This window comes from Falco rusticolus, chromosome 9 (assembly GCF_015220075.1).
Source record: "Falco rusticolus isolate bFalRus1 chromosome 9, bFalRus1.pri, whole genome shotgun sequence".
NCBI classification, from domain to species: domain Eukaryota; kingdom Metazoa; phylum Chordata; class Aves; order Falconiformes; family Falconidae; genus Falco; species Falco rusticolus.
In genome coordinates, this window is record NC_051195.1 from 53,582,519 (window position 1) to 53,598,997 (window position 16,479).

Genomic DNA, 16,479 nt, shown 5'->3' on the forward strand with positions numbered 1-16,479 from the left:
GTCAGTTCAGTAGCCATGTCAATCCCACCTTCCAGGTACAGCATCCTAATCCTGCCAGGAGAGAGAATGAAGCCTTTCCTGGCACAGAGCACTGACTCTCCCAGGCAGACGGAGAAACCCAGTGATTCATGTGCTGTCCAGGGACAACTCTCTACAACATTTTTTGTTTGATTTTTTTTTTTTTTCAAAACAAAAAAAGCATGAAGCACAAAGCAAGCTCCCTCAGAGCAGCTCCGTATGGACAAATGACAGCATTCTAGTGACTTTACTACTGAACTGAGGCCCCACAGCCTGGCAGTCAGCAGGCCTGTGCCTTCACACCTTCGAAGTACCAGCTGGGGAGAGAAATTACTCCCTCATCCCAGTTGTATTTGAAATGCCAGTGCCTCCCCTCTCCACAAGGGGAGATGCCCCATGAGACCCCCCACTAATCCCACATGAAGCTCATGCCTCCAGATGCCCTTGATCCACACCCATCTTAACCACTGTAGTGACTCACAGCTCCAGACGCCACCCTCCCTGCTTTTCAGAGGACTTCTCTCTCCATTGCTATTCTGCTTTTGCCTGTCCAAACTGCAGTCTTCCTCTTTCACTGCTGAACCACACATTGCCACCAGAGCCACCCTCTGCCATCCAGTGCCCACTAACCCAGGATGCAGCCCCCACTTGCCCCATGAAGAATTGCAGTGTCTCACTAGCAAGGCCCTGAGCACGGGAAAGGAAAGGAGGAAATCCTTGCTATACTTACGTCCTGACTAACCTGTAAAGACACAGTGTGGTAGCTGGCAGGGATGCTCTCATCCTCGTCCTCATCACTGTGCGTGTGTGCCTGGTGCTGGCTCAAGACCCGTGATCGCCGTGTGGAACTCTCCTTTGGCTTTTTTTTTAACCGACTGGATTTACTGTCATACCTGTGGCTCTTCCCCCTCTTCTCCTGGGACTTGTAGCCTAGGAATTCAAAGGCAGCAACAGACCATATACGCACTCCACCACAACATTTTCTGCCCTTCAACACACACAGCAGACACCTTTTGATATCCCCAGCAACTAGGTGTGAAATGGCAACTACCTGCTTGAAGAGACACCCAGCACCCCTCAGGAAGAGCCTTCAGCAACAGCTGATACTGCTACCTCCACATCAGCTCCAGACCTCCCCTCCATCCCAGCGAGAGGGATAAGAATAAGGTCCCTGCTACTCGCAGGAGCCAGGACACTTTTCTCACAGCAGACCATTTTCTGGGGTCTGGGGACTCATCCCCTGACAGTATACTGCACACTTCCTGCCGACTGGCCACCTCAAGCCCAATCCTGACCATCAAACCAAGGGACATCTTACCCCCATTCAAGCTCGCCTCCACAAAGATGCGGATGGTTTTGACACAGAGCTCAAAGTTCTCAGGTGTAACGTGGGCAGCATCTCGCACGATGAAGGACAGGGACTCTACACACTTCATGAGAGACTTTGTGTCATGTGGGCCCAAATCCAGCCCCACAGTCAGGCTGTACTGGTTGACAAGAGGAGATGGCCCCAGTCTGCTGAGCCCAGCAGCAGATCTGGAGGTGTCGATGTCATCTTTCCCCACCTGCAGGGCACAGCAATAGGGTAGCAGGAGAGGGTAGCATTACAAGCAGCACCTTATGCACATGCTGAAAGAGGCTTTCTTCTGAAGCCGGCAGGTAACATTTCTGTAGGATCCATTTCCCTTTTCCTCATTTGCCTCCAAGCTTTCTCCTCTCCATCTGCATCTCCTCCCCAGCCTCTACACTGTCAGCTCATCATAGCCCTTTTCTACTGTCTTAAGCCTTCTCTCCCTACCACACCCTCTGCCCCCAGCCATGCTAGGAGTATTCTTCGGGCACCAGAAGCCCAGTGGCTACTTACCACTAGCCAGCCACTGTTCATGACATCGACATCTGTCACCGAGCGATGCATCTTGCCTGGCTTCCCATGGTCTGTGTACACCTCTGAATCAGAAGTGTAGCCACGGTCCAGGCTCATGTCACTTGGATGATAGGAGGAGGAGACCTCGCTGTCTGACTGGGCACCTTCAAGACAAAAGCCATGGGTTTTAGATCAAAGCCAAATCAAGAATTTGGAAGAGTAGCTGTGGGTAAGGGAGAAACAATCCAGATTAGTCACATCAGCATTAGCTAGGAACCACCAGTGGGCCCTGGAAAAAAACAGGCCAGCCTTCTCCTCCTGTGAGAGGAAGAAAACTGTGACAGGAGCATGCACAGGAGACAGCAGGAAGCACAGATCTCCGACCATTTCTACCCTGTAGGTATGCTTGGCTTTCCCTTTCAGAAGGAAGGGGCTTTCCTTCCTCTGCTATGTCACTTCTCAGCCTGACTGTGCATTAAAAAAGGGCAGGAAGTCCAGTGCTTTGATCCTGGCAGAAGAATCAGATGTACCACACACCTTAAGAACTACTTGGAGGTGTTAGGTTCTGCCAAGACAACTCCAAAAACACAACATGGAATGACAGGACTCACATACTCACGGACTCTGGGGTCACTCAGCTCCACACTAATACTGGTCAAATCTCGCTCATGAATAGCAATCTATGTTAGCATGTTCCACATCTGTCACATCTACCTTTCCTGACCTTCGGGATAACCTTAAATGCCACGTCCCAAGCACAGAGATCTTTGCAAGGGCCAAAATTTAAGCTATGACACAATGTTATCTAGAAGTGAAAATTCATTCTCTTAATCACTGAATTATCTAGAGTTATCTAGAAACTCACCAGCAGAGATGCAGACTTGCTGTGAACACAGTACACCAAACATTTTCAGGAGGTGCTAAAGAGAACTAAAGTTCTGATGTGCAAGATGCCACAGCCAAGTAGTTTGCTCAATCAGCAAAGACAGAAGCAGTTGAAAAAAATAAAAATGGGAGAAGATAGCCCAGCATTAGCCCAGAAGGCAAAGGCCACAGGGGTTTCTCCCATCTGTTTAGCACAAAGCATCAGGACCTAGCAAAGAAGTTCTAGAAAAGCAAAGAGGAAAATGAAGGCTTCTGGAAAAGCCTTTTCTTGCTTTTTCTTGCGGTTTGCTTTAAAAGTCTGAAGCCGTCAGCCCCAAGTACATTGCCAGCTGGCTAAAGCAAAACAGGAACAGTTTGCTGAAAAGACCGTCTTTCTAACACAGTCAAGAGAAGTGGGAAATAGTGGGTTGGTCTTGTGTGAATGGTTCAGGCACTCTGAACCAAATCCACACAAATGCATTTGGAAATAGAATTTTAAAGAACAATTCCCTGTACAAGATCCTTAAAACAGGGACAGAAGGGAGTCAGCCCCACAAAAAAAGCAAGTATGACAGGAACAACAGCTGGGTTTACATTACACACCCAGATGAGAGATTAAGGCTATATTACCCAAGGCACCAGACCCCTACCAGCAGAAAGTGCTCCTTGGGTAGAGCAAAGACCTTCTTACAGCTGCTGCAACTGATATCAGTTTTCCTCCCACTGCTCCCCCAGGGACTTGCACCTGGACTGCTGCTCACTGAGTAGGAAGAAATGGCAGAGTAGAGACAGGGACAGACCATGGGGTAGCAGTGAACAGCAGGTGCTGGTTTTAATCTTGCTAATGTAGTTTAATATCAGCTTTGTTTTCTTGCAGTCCCCTTTGCTAATTGGAAAGCTTGAGGAAGCAGCTGCTTATCTGGCAGGCAGGCATCAGATTTCCTAGCAAAAGCTGGCCTGTCTTACCTGTGTCGTTATCTGCCCTTGCAGTAACCTGCAGGGCTGCAGGCGGCTTCACCCCAGACCCAATACACTCCAGAAGGGTGAAGAGTGTGTACCAGTCATCCCCAGAGTGAATGTTGGCAGCATTGGTCTTCAGGAGTTCGTGGAGGCCGTAGGCAACCTCATGGCTAACTCTGGACAGCACATTTGGCTTCATCATGAGCAGGATACGTAATGAGAGGAGAACCTGGCCAGAGAAGGAGACAAGAATAACAGACCCTACTCTTTACACTCCATTCTACAGTGAAGTCCCCCTTCATTTATTTACAGCTACTTACAATAGCTGTTTGTTGTTACCTGCAGCACAGTCAGCTTAAACTTGGGTCCACTCAACAGCAAATGGTTCCCTGTGTTGCCAGGTGTAGCCACAAAACCCCAGTAACTGACTTTCAGAAATCCCTTACCTGTGCACTGATCTCTTCCCGACGAAGGAGCCGAATGGCCAGTCTCAGCAGCCCCACCACTGCTCTCTCCACCAGGAAGCAGAACTCCATCGCGTGCACACAGAGATGATAGAGGTGGTCTCGGACAGTTTGCCAGACACAGGTCACACGGTCCCTAGCCACAACGAGGAGGAGGGAAAGGGTAGGATGAAAGGAGATGAGACAAGTGGGATCCAGCTACCTCTCCCAGAACTCCAGACAACCCGATATTTCTTCATTTTAATGAAAAACCTCCAACCAGGAGACACAAGAACAGAAAAATAGAAACAACAAAGCTGTCAGATTTCTTATTTACTTCATTACTTGCAAAGCAATCGGGGGGAGAATTCTTCTAAAGTTTAGTTTATATTCTCCAAATCTCAGAATATCAAGCACTAATTCATGGGCGAATGGCCCCTCTTGTTTGCACATGCTATCATGGAATTGCTAAGCCCTGAAATTACAGCCACATGCTGCTTCAGCTGGCAACTCAAGCACATAAGGAACTCGCTCCCTGGACCCAGGCAGCAGCTGCAGTAAAGCAGGGACATTTACAGTGAATCTGCATATATTTCAAGGTCATACCTATTCTCTAGCACAATCCTCAGAAGCATCTCCAAGCAGAAGGCAGCATCCTCTTCGTCATATGTCTCCTCATCAGGAGTCACAGAGATTAGAGCCTAGAAAAGACAGGAAACGTTTGTGAATCACAAGCCCCCAAAACTGGGGCACCAACAAGTGAGGACCAACAGAACGCTTTGAGGTCATGCATAGTCTATCAAAAATGCAATGGATAGAAGTCAAGCTAAATATAAGGAAAGCCATATTCTTTTTATTATGCGACACGCAGTGTGAACTTAAAAGATGTTGAACTGTGACAAAGTCTCTCAGATGGAGAGGAATTCTGAAAGCCAGCAGCTGCTGGCTAGGAACACGTGAAGCATAGAAAAGGCAGACATACCTAGGAATGACTACAAATACTGGAACTATTCCCCTCAAGCCATCAGCTTGTATATGAAGGGAGAATTCCTGACATAAAAGGGGTAAGAGCAAAATGTTTCCCCAGAACTGAGATTGTACAGTGGGCCAGCAACATAGTGGTCTTTGTGTGATCCAAACAGAAAGTTCTGCTTTAGCTGTTTTAAATATTGTTCTTTGGGGTTTACTCATTTAGCATCTTTATTTTGAAGCTCAATACCTATTCTTCTGAACCTCTGCAGCAAACTTTGACAAATAAACCTTTTGTTTTAGCACAAGTCTCAATAGCGTCACGCACCCTATTGATGAGGCCAGTGAACTGCAATTACAGCAGCCTGAAGGGAAAGGGCACTTGTGCTTCAAGGAGCCACACAGCATCCCTGCAAGGGCTGCACTGCACTTTTTGCTTTTGGAAATGGTGAGCAGCGGCCAGATTTGTTCCACACTCTGGAGTGGTCTCACACTCCACAGTAGCCTGAGAAGCCACTACTAGAACCAGGTAAGTAACTACCCTCCCCCAGCAAGATGAAGTTCTCTAGCCTAAAGGCTAGTGAGTTCAGCCTTGTTAGGGCTCCCACAGCAGCCAGGAACCATGCTGCCTAGAAGCACACAGTCGAAATAAATCTGCACAGCTCTTGCCTCTAAAGTGGCCTTTTAGAATGTTCTCATTAGGCACACAGCACACCAGGAAAGAAGAAAAACCTTAAGCTCCTACAAAGCCACACATATTTGCAAACACTTACCTTGACCTCCTCAAGGCTTTTAGAATGCATTCCACAATTTAATGTTTTCCTCTACTACGAAAGCAATTGTGGCTGCCAGCACAGAAGTTACATGTAACAGCTAAACTAATGACTGGTTTCATATCCCAGAAAGGTCCAAGACTTCCTCTGGGGACAGAGGAGCTAGACAAGTACACAGCACATATCCATTATCATGCGCAGCATACTTCTTCCATCACCAGTTCAATCCCTTGCCCAGTATTTCTCTCACCTTCATGAGCTCCTGGAGGGATTCAAGTTGAAGGAATTTGCTTTCTGTGATCAACTTCTCAGGATCACATTGCTGCAAAAGATACAAGACAGGACTAGGCATCTGGGGGATGGGGAAGGCATACAAACATTCTCCAGAAGCAGTTTGTTCCCAGGAAAGATACAGATAGTGGCTTTAACACAATTACCTGGAGGAAAATTCCTGCCAGCTAGTTCACTCCTTTAACATCAGTTACCTTTATCAGACCTGATCTGTGCTAGACAGATTTTAGCAGATAACTCCTCTGTCCACACACTGCTCAAACCCTAGGTTCAGCATTTGCTGGCACCATATGCCTTAACACTGTCTTGGAAAACATTAGGCATTTGAGAATTTACTGTGAAGCCAGGGGCAGATCCCAGCCTCTTGTGGGGACTCATTCCTGTATTCATGCGTTACTGCATTTGTGCACAGCAGCACATAAGACCCTTTAGCTGTCAACGCAGACAGGTGCCTCTGTAGTTTCTTGCAATTTTCAAGTCCTCTGGAACCTGCAATACTGCCTAGAAGCATGCGTATTTATGCTGCTGTTGCCCATTATCCACACAGTACTGTCACCACCAGGAAAAGGAGGTTCTTTTACAGCCTGTATGTTACCTTTATGCATTCCAGAGCCGCTCGCTTTGCCTCCTGTGTCTCCGTAGATGGCCCCCTCATACCAGATTGCTCTGTCCCACTAAGGGTGAGCCAACTAACAAAACTCAGCACTGTAGATTCACCACTGCAAATCAGAAGACACCAGCATCAGTGAGGAAACAAGAAATTGTATTGTTCTCCAGCTTTGGTATGAAAAAGACTGCCTGGGCCATCTACAGTACTCACCGGTTAGATGGTGTCTCCTCACGTTGCAAATAGATTTTGCCATTAGGATCCACAAAGTCTTCAACCTGGAAGACAGACCAGAACACATACATGATCAATTGTCTACTTCTTTGTAGCCTTCCCCACCGAGCCCATGAAGTTCCACTTGGTGCTGAAACACTGCACCCAGCTGCCCATGTGTTTGGCAGTCACCCTCAGCTCTTCACCCCCAGTGAAGACGCCCAGTAAAGTGTCACCCCCATCTGGCCATACCAATGCTGTGCTCTAATACTTCATGCCTATAAGCATGTCCTTCTTCTGCACAATATTCAAAATCTGTTCAAGTGAAATGAATGCTAGAATTTCTCAAATGTAACAAACAGTAATGCGAGAAAAACCCAAAACCCTACAAAAGAAGCTGGAGCCTGCACATAACTCAAATGCTACACCCTTCGCAGGCTTTCTAGCTCTGCACACGCTTTACCAAAGCCAGGCCTTTGCAAGAGAACTCTCCTCTTTGAACTGGTTCTATGAAAAACTGGCTTCCCACTCCCCTGCTCTTCAATTACCCGCAGGCCAGCTGTTATTACCTCCACCATGGCCTTGGGCAGCAGCTCTGCTCGGAAAAGCTGTAGCATGGCCTCCATGATGTTTTTCCAGCCCTCCCGCAGAATGTCACCATGGCGATGGGCCAAATGAAACACAGTCTTTGCTGCAATATGGGCCTTGGGATTACTTCCAAAAACAGTGGGTAGGTTCTCAATAGACTGCAGGAAAGAAGAGGGGGTGGCAATCTGTCAGTAAGAGATGTTTTCTTTTCAAGACAAATTAGGGCAGGCTGTTCAGAACTGGTTATAGGAAAGACAACAATTCTGTGTATGATGCTTGGATAACTCCTCAGCTCACATTCAACTTTGCACAAAAACAAGGACAAGACGGCTTACCTGATACAAGCTGAATCACTGAAACACTTTGATATAAGATCTCCAAGGACAACAGCAATACAGAACATACTGAAAGTGCCTGCTGAAAACTCACTAACACTAATTTATTCTGCTATGGGAACTCACTCCATGATCAAAGCCTTCTACAAAAAGTACCACATCTCTTCTGGAAGCAGCAATTACTCTGCTCTACTGTTAGAGAAGGAAACTATGGCTGGATCATTACTGACTTGCAAAGCTACCCCTACCACTACTTAACAGCAAGATTCAAAGTAAGAGTGATGAACCCTGACATGCTGTCTCTGCCAATTACTGGATCACAATTCCCCATAATCTGTTAAACGCACTCACAGCTTTTCAAAACACAAAAAGCGTGCCAAGTCATTGAAACCAATCAAGTACATGCTGCCGCCAAAACTACTACTACTACTTATACGCTGAGTCAGTGTGAGTTTTAACTGTAGATCAAGAAGTGGGGCACTTTTTCTTCCTAACACACTTAATCCCCCCTCCCCCCCCCAGCCCCTGTTTCTTTCCATTCCTGTTCTTCCAGCCAAAGTGGCCAGGCATAGCAATTGCAGTGCTCGGACAGGATGATCACCAGGATGATCTGGCCTGGGAAGCGACTAGCAGCTAAGTGATACTTTGATGTTCTTCCCTTGCTTTCTAACAGTTGCTCTTTGTTTTGTCTCCTCAGGTCCTGAAGACAGCCCCTCCTTCTCCCCTTTCACCAGACTGTCTTTCAAATATTTGTTCAGTTGCCATATCCCACTACTGTCTCCAAGCCTTACAGGAATTCAGGACAACAGAAAGTAATTGGTGCACTTGGAATCTGGCCAAAGATAAGAACTTAGGGCCTTCTTCAAATCCAGAAGTCCCTGATTCTCTACATCATCACCAAAAGACATGCTTGCTTAATTTACACAAACCTCGGAGTGCTCCAGATTCCAGTCTCAAGTGTCACAACTAGATGGGATGCAGCTGGCAATAGCTGGTGCCTCTGAGGGCTTAGTCTAGTTGTTTCTAACTGTGTAAATCTGTGTCCAACAGTTGTTTCATGGCAGACATTCCTCTGTGTGTGTTATCTAGTGGTAGTCTCAAGGTCTGGTATGCCTGGAGACGATCAAGTATTTCATCTTCACTGTTGTGAGCTGCGGAGGAAGAGGGAATCTAAGGCAACCTCACTGCTTGGGATTTCTTCGTCTTTTAATAGTCACCCTGGTACATTTTTACTGCTACCAATGCTAGAATGCAAGTGATCCAAAGCATTCAGTCCAAACAATCCCATTTCCCTGCAGTCCAATTCCATTAGCTGGATTAATTTGCAGGACTGTTGCCTTTTTGCGATCCCTTCAAGGGATTTAAAAGTATCACCTGTCTTGGCCTTTTTACTCCCGTGCTTTCAGTCTTGAATGATCTTGTTTCCCTTTTTTTTGTATGTGTGGCAATTCTGATCTGCTCACTGTGAATCTTGCACTGGTTCTCAGAGCAATGCTGTGAGATTCTTTGCAAGTTCTGACCTTTTAAAGGAATTGCTGTCATTTTCTCCTTAGCACTTAGCTCCTTAGTAGTCTGCCACACACTACCAAACGCCTTGGGGAAAAACAGGCTGATACTGTAGCACACAAACAGATCTAGGCAAAAAAAAAAAAAAAGCTCACACTAACCACTGTACCTTGAACTTATTCCCGCAGTACAACCCATGGAAATGGTCTTCAGGGCTTGCCAAAACTGGGGCTAACAGCTGATTTTATTACCAAGACTCCATGTATCGTCCAACAATTCAAACCATTTGTTTTTCTAAACCCTTTACGCTGGGTGGGTGCACAGCCCCCACACTTTGAAGAACAGCTCACAAAACAGTCCCTCTTGGCACTGCATAAGCCCTATAACTAAATATTCAATAGCTGAAATGCATAAACTTGCTCAGGATCATGGATGATCACTGTCTTGATTGCAGGGAGATCTAAGTCTCCTCTGCATCTTGGCATTCTGCTCTGCACTGCCACTTGTGAGTGAGGAGAAGGAAACGTGTGTATTTCAACGTGTCCTATGGAAATCCTACTTCATTTATACACTTTTCATTGCCTCTTCCAGAAAACTCTAGGCAGAGGCTGATAGAAACCTACAGATATAGTGATAACTAAAATAAGCAAGTATTACTGTTTAATAGAGGAAGATAGCTCTGATATACTAAAACCCATGCTTCTTTCCCCTCCTTGCAAACTTACCTCGCTGCTGAGGGCTGTAAACTTGCAGAGAGAAATTATGAGATTGTCAAACACATCACTAAGGCCATAGTGAGCAGAAATCATTGCACATTTCCTGGGGAAAGAAGAAAACAGAAAATTATGTAGTTAGTCAGCACAGACAAGTCTGTCTACCAGACAGCAAATCAGAGAGCCTCTCCGTTCACATTTTAGACGTTTCTCTTCACCCACTCATAATGAATGCTGAATACTATTATCCCTCAAATAATCTCAATTCTCATTCATACATCGTGATATTTGTCCACAGGATCACTTTCAAGAAGCAAGTCTAAACAGACAGACGACTCACACCTAAGCCAATACACCTAATCTCTTGCCTTGACAGAAGAGAGAGTTGCTGAGATTGGCAGTAGTGTTGAAGGTCTAGTTTCCAACAGATCATGGCTACAGCAGTATATTAACAGAGCTTTAAAACTATGCTTAAGGCATCATTTGGTCTGGATCTAAGCAGGACCGGACCAAAGATTGTTCCAGTTTGATTTCTTTTAATACTGGTCATCTAGGACAGAAAAAATAAAAAAAAAATCCCCCATCCCATTCAGCCACAGTTATAGCTTCGTACACATGAGAGGTTTTATTCATATATAGGGATTATGCCAGCATCACTGTGCAAGTTAAAAGTGACATTTTTCTCCTCAGTACCATGCAGCACAGCTATGTCAGCAGGTCTTTTAAATGTAACCAGGTTGGAGTTCAAAAATACATACCCCAGGCACTTTGATTTATTACAACAGAGCAGTCAAGCCAAACAGTGAGTGGCAACCAAGAGAGGCCAAGATGGGATGAATCAATACAAATGACAGAACAAAACTAAAGGACCACAGGTCACAATAAAATGCTCTTCAATTGCTGTGATGTCTCCAGCAGGTAAACGGAGGACAATGGCCACACTTGAACTTTTCCAGGTCTTAATGAAGGCAAGAGTTACCTGAAACCAGAGATAGCCTTCTGGATGATTGTTTCTTCTAAGCTCTTGTCAAAAACATAAGAAAGTGCTGCGATGGTTGGCCCCCACGTCATCGTGAAGAGATCATGATCATAGCTTCCAGGAGGCACGTGGAGAAATATTCCCTCATCAGTGGCACCACGATGTAGCAGGACATTCCAGATATAGTTTTCCTTTACCAGGCCTGTCTGTTCTTCTGGCATCACTATCTCATCATTTCTACAAGGAAGGAAGGCAGAAAGGTTGAACTGTTCATCCTGATCCAAACTTAACATTTACACAGTGCCTTTAATTACGTGGTCTCAAAACTAAGTGATACCTACTTTGGAGTGTTTTGCCAGCTCCTGAAACATTCTATTTTCCTAGGCCTGCCTGGTTCCCCTGACCCTCTTAGATATCCTGGATATCAAGTCTGCTGGCTCTCAGCAGCACCCAGCAGAAAACACTTAAGGACAGTACTGAAGAAGCAGCTACCTAACACTACCAAGTGCAAAACGCAACACGTACTGCAGTTACATGATGGGAAATTTTGGACAGCACACTGGCATAGCTTCAACTTCCCACCCCAACTCTCACTTTGTCAGAGTGCTCTGCATAGCTCTACTTCCAGATAAAAGAAAAATTAATAAAACATTGCTATAACCACTGCAGTCAACAGTAGGCATAAGTACCTTTCTAGACAAATAATGCAAATATTCATATTATGCCAACATCAAATATCAGAAAGACAAGTAGTACAAAATTAAAAACAAAGTAAGAAACCAAATGTATGATGGGTGATTCATAATGAGGGTACCAGCTCCTTATTCTAACTGGGTTAAAGCTATACAATAATAAAACAATTATGATAAATGCCAAGAAGTACTTGCAATCCCAGGATATATAAATATATCAAGCTTAATTACATAATCCCTAGACTTGGGTAACATTGCATATGTAACTGATAATCCTCTGCAAATGACCAATTACTTGAACAAGAGTCTCAAATCTACTAAGAATAGTGGATTGCAGCCAATCTGAAAAGTAGGTCTTTCTGCAACAATCAAAAAATAATGTGCTTCAGTCGCCAAAGCAGCAATTTTCATGTGCTAACAACAACTATAAAAACCCCTCTTGATTTATGCATAAGAAATAAGCTTTTCTCAGTTTCAGGTGCCTGCCTATTTTTGACAAGAGCAATAATGACCGAGATTATATAGGAAAGTAAGTTTGCAGTCAACAGCATATTTTTAATAAGAATACATATTTGATTAATATTAACAGAAGCACATGATTGGGTTTACTTGAAAAGTCTCAGGAAACGAAATTGTGCTCAAAAGTGAAATGCTGAGGTCCCGCTGAAATCATGTACTACTCTGTACAGATTACAGTCTGATTTTTTTCCCCCTAATAATACAAAGAAAACAAAGAGCCCTTCAATCTCAACTATGACACTGGGGCAATCCATCTGACATGGAGCGATACTGAAATGACACACCAATTGCTTTAGCCATAGAACATACTGAAAAAGCCAAAGTATCTGGTGAAGGCAGGATAAGGGGAATAGATGGACAGAGGTACTATATAACTGAGAGATATAAAGACATTCTCAGGGTGCTACTCAAAATATTAAGAACACTCTCAGGGGAGAGAGGCCAATCAAAACTAGAGCTCTATTTGAAAGCTAGAGCTACCTCTTGGAAGAATTTCTGGATATTCAGTACAGGCAGCATCCCAATCTTCCCAGAGCAGGCTCAAAAGGGAGGGTCAGCCTAATCACACTGCCCTGTTTCCAGCACGAGCCGCTGCCTGCCACTGCAGACTGAAATCAGCTGAGATTGAGAGTTGCATCCTGTCTCCTCAGAGATGTAATCCTCTCAGCTTCAAATTGTCTGGGCCTGGATTTACTGACAGGCTAGATTTCTGAGCTGTTATTAAAGATCTCAGCCCAGAGCTAGTGTGCACACAAGGGCCTCAGCTACCAGGAATTCTCCTCAAATACTGATCAGTGCGCCAAGAGCTTCAGGAGTGGCAAAAGAGATTGGTGCAAACAGCAGCCTCATATGAAGAGCTCAAAGCAGAACATACGAGACTGAGACCTGGACATGTTATGTCAGGGCACGAGTGCTGTCCTGGGGATGAGATACTACCTCTAGTACTACGTTAAAAATTCTAAAGAAAACCAAAGGGCTGGCCTGGATAACTGAGCCTTCTTAGATATAGCATTTCACGTGTGCTCATCTTGCTCAGCCGTTCTTTTGCATGTTGATAGAAGGCATGACATTTTTTAACTTTAGCTTAAGCTCTGTGGATTAAAATACCATGGCAAGAATCCATAGTTACAAAACCAGTGCAATCACTGTGACAGGCTTGTTACCACAGCCCCACATGGAGCTGGAAGTTAGTTTGAGGCAAACAGGCATGTGATCAGTGAGTGTCTCTCCATACTCTCCAAAGGTCTCACACACCAAACAACTCGACTTTTCCCTCTGCATAGAAGATGATAGATTCTTACTTGATGGCATGGTACATGTCTTCCAATATGTCCTGTTCAAAGTCTTTGCCTCCATTCACACCTTTCAGGTTCTTTCGAAACTCCTGAAAAAGGTTACATCAACATTAATTCCTAATATCTCCAGCTTGAACTGTGTGGCTAGGATCAGTAGTCCACTTGTTCATGAGACCAGAAGGAGATTTTCCTGTGTTCTTCAACATGTAGCCTCAAAGACTAAATACTTTTCTTAGTGGCAGTAGTGTGCAGCAACCCCTGTCTCTGCTCACAAGGAAACGTAATACTGGCTTAGCTGAGGCGAGACACCAGAATGACAGGTCTGTACCACTGCACTGACACTCACAGGACCTGAACTCTCCAGAAATCCACAGCGGTTCAACAATCTTCTCATTCTTATTGTGTCTTAGGATACATTTTGCTCACACACACAGAAGCCTCTTGACGAGCTCAGCAAGTTTTCTGCTAAGCCTGTGTTTCTTCAGACTGTCCCTTGCCCACAGCTCCCCTCTCCAACCGTACTCAACTTCAGTGCTGCACACCAGCTTATTGTCTACATGAGCAATGGATGCCAGGGAAAAAAAACAGAGAATGCCACTGAGATAAAGACAGGTACTACACTGCTAGCAAAGCCAGAGAAGACAGGTGCCTGCACAGATCACACCCACCTCCAGAGTCATAGGGACATTCTGCTTGCGGACATTATGGTTGTGCTGGTCAGTGTTCAGCATAATAACTGCATAGGCCAGGGCAAAGCAGGCATCACTATTGGCAAATGGGGATCCATTTGATTTCTGAAAGGCAAATGTATGCACAAATTAGTCCTACAGGAAGGGTGATATCAGTGACTCGAGACAGCCGTTTTCTTACCCACGGTACTGAAGTACCTCTGGGACAACTAAAAACCCAAGATTCTGGCTCCAGCTCCCACAAAGCACCTCAAAATCTATGTGCCACTGCCATCTACAAAACAACAGCTGCTGCCTGCAGGGCACAGTAAGCTTATACAGGCAGTCGGATCTGACATGTCCATCACGGCAAGCAGATGCTCAAGAATGAATGCAGTTTTGAGCTTTCTGCCCACCAAGTACACACCCTCCAATGTTCTGTGAAGGCTTCCAGCAGTCTCTGGATTACAGGTGCCTCTCCCGGTAATCTGAAGGCCTCTAGATAAAGTCTCAAAGCTTCATCCAGCCTTAAGCCTTGGAAGCTGAAAGTCCTGCAAGAAGAAGGAAACGTAATGAGAAACTGGAACAGGATGGGAAAGGTAGGATAAACTCACTGACTACAATTTTGTTTGCTGCAGCATCAGAACACCAGATTTCACAGAGGACAGACAGTAAAGAGTGGAGGGTGAGGAGAAAAAAAAATAAAATACCATGAACAGGCAAAAAAAACCAACAAAAGAAAGTAAACAATCATACAGGTGATTATGTATGTAATCGTCTCTCCAGTCTTTACAGAGAAAGATACTCACCCAACAAAGCTTTCCAGCAAGTCTATGTTCTTACGGTCGCTTACAAATTCCCCAATCATCTTTTTGTCAAGGCGAGGATTTTCCCGCAGCCACCTGGCCACCTCATTGTTGTCAATGGGGGTGGCAAGAAGGTTCTTCTCCTGCAGAAATTGTATCCCTTTCTTTGGCTTTTGGTTGAACTGCTCTGTGCCGGTTATCAGGAGCTGAAGGAGACATTCTGGTAATTACAAGCTTGAAGTGCATTTCTTACTTTAGATTGTTCTTGGTATTTGAACCAAAAGCGAAGTAGAAATGTTTATTCCATGATCAAGTTTATTGTACTGAGTAATCCAGGAAAAAAGGCTGACCAAGGCCAGAAAACCTGCATTCATCACAAGGATTCACTACCAACTAATACTGGACAGAGCAAGCATGAGCTGCCACCTTGGAAAAGCTCTGACATTTCACCGAGATATTAGCTCTGATACCCAAAATGCCCCACCTGCTCTAGTGTGTAAACAGAGCAGAGGAGGGTCTCTGATGAACCCCAGACATGTGGCAAGATCAGCTCTACCCAGCTGCAACAGCAACACTGCTCCATGCCCTCTTCTGTACCCTTTAGCTCCTGGTGTTTTTATGCTACCTCAGTGCCAGCAGACATGCAGTAAGAATCCTTAGCACTTATTCAGCAGGTGCAAGGAAGAAGTACTGCAAAAGCTTAAACCAGAAAACGAGAAAACATTCTGTTAGTGAGACATGGTCCCAGGAACACCTGGTATTCTGGCATGACAAAGCTACCTGTCAGTTGGGAAGAGCAGATGCATTTTTGGTTTTAAGGGAAGTCAGCTACTATGCCCTGCTTCATTCTTATTTTAGGAAACTAGACTGTACCAAAGTCACAGTGTATTAATACACCTGACTAAGAAAGGGTTAACTGAACGTTCTTGGTGGTGTTCAGAAAAACCAAAAGCACAAACAACTGTATGAACTTTACTAAGGCACCAGAATAAATGTCAGTTCCCTGTTAGCTCCTATCACGATCAAACTGCTAGCGATGACCTAGTGAACTAAATTCGTGACCATCATGACTACTAGCTCCCCTGGGTTTCTTAGTACCTCAGAAGCCACCAGCCCCCTGTTCGTTGCTTCCCTGCTTGTGTGACATCCTCAAATTGCAGCAAAATACAGACCCTGAAACAGCACAGAGCGCACAAGGACCCAGTGAGGGCATAAAAAAAACCAACAACCATGTGCTGCCCTGGTATAACAGGCCTGAAGGGACTGTATGACGCTAGCAGCATTTCTGTTCAGCTGTAAATCCTGCAACCTAAGCCCTAGGGTATTCTATGGACTGGTTATACTTCTTAAGACCACCTGGAAGACTGCCGGCAGTT

General features: G+C 45.1%; 1 protein-coding gene across 5 annotated transcripts in view; it reads right to left on the reverse strand.

The window, feature by feature from the left end:
- GBF1 (golgi brefeldin A resistant guanine nucleotide exchange factor 1) overlaps positions 1 to 16,479 on the reverse strand; it is a 109,934-nt gene that overhangs the window by 4,775 nt on the left and 88,680 nt on the right. For 4 of the 5 annotated variants that reach the window (XM_037399875.1, XM_037399876.1, XM_037399878.1 and 1 more), the window contains 16 exons: positions 15,107 to 15,309; positions 14,725 to 14,848; positions 14,298 to 14,423; positions 13,636 to 13,718; positions 11,124 to 11,360; positions 10,157 to 10,250; positions 7,572 to 7,748; positions 7,003 to 7,067; positions 6,778 to 6,901; positions 6,142 to 6,213; positions 4,756 to 4,850; positions 4,153 to 4,306; positions 3,713 to 3,935; positions 1,883 to 2,046; positions 1,337 to 1,583; positions 749 to 948 (listed from right to left, as the gene is read on the reverse strand). In XM_037399875.1, coding sequence (XP_037255772.1) covers positions 749 to 948; positions 1,337 to 1,583; positions 1,883 to 2,046; positions 3,713 to 3,935; positions 4,153 to 4,306; positions 4,756 to 4,850; positions 6,142 to 6,213; positions 6,778 to 6,901; positions 7,003 to 7,067; positions 7,572 to 7,748; positions 10,157 to 10,250; positions 11,124 to 11,360; positions 13,636 to 13,718; positions 14,298 to 14,423; positions 14,725 to 14,848; positions 15,107 to 15,309 — 2,388 coding nt within the window. The remainder of the gene's footprint in view (positions 1 to 748; positions 949 to 1,336; positions 1,584 to 1,882; positions 2,047 to 3,712; positions 3,936 to 4,152; positions 4,307 to 4,755; positions 4,851 to 6,141; positions 6,214 to 6,777; positions 6,902 to 7,002; positions 7,068 to 7,571; positions 7,749 to 10,156; positions 10,251 to 11,123; positions 11,361 to 13,635; positions 13,719 to 14,297; positions 14,424 to 14,724; positions 14,849 to 15,106; positions 15,310 to 16,479) is intronic. The other variant, XM_037399877.1, reaches the window with a different exon arrangement.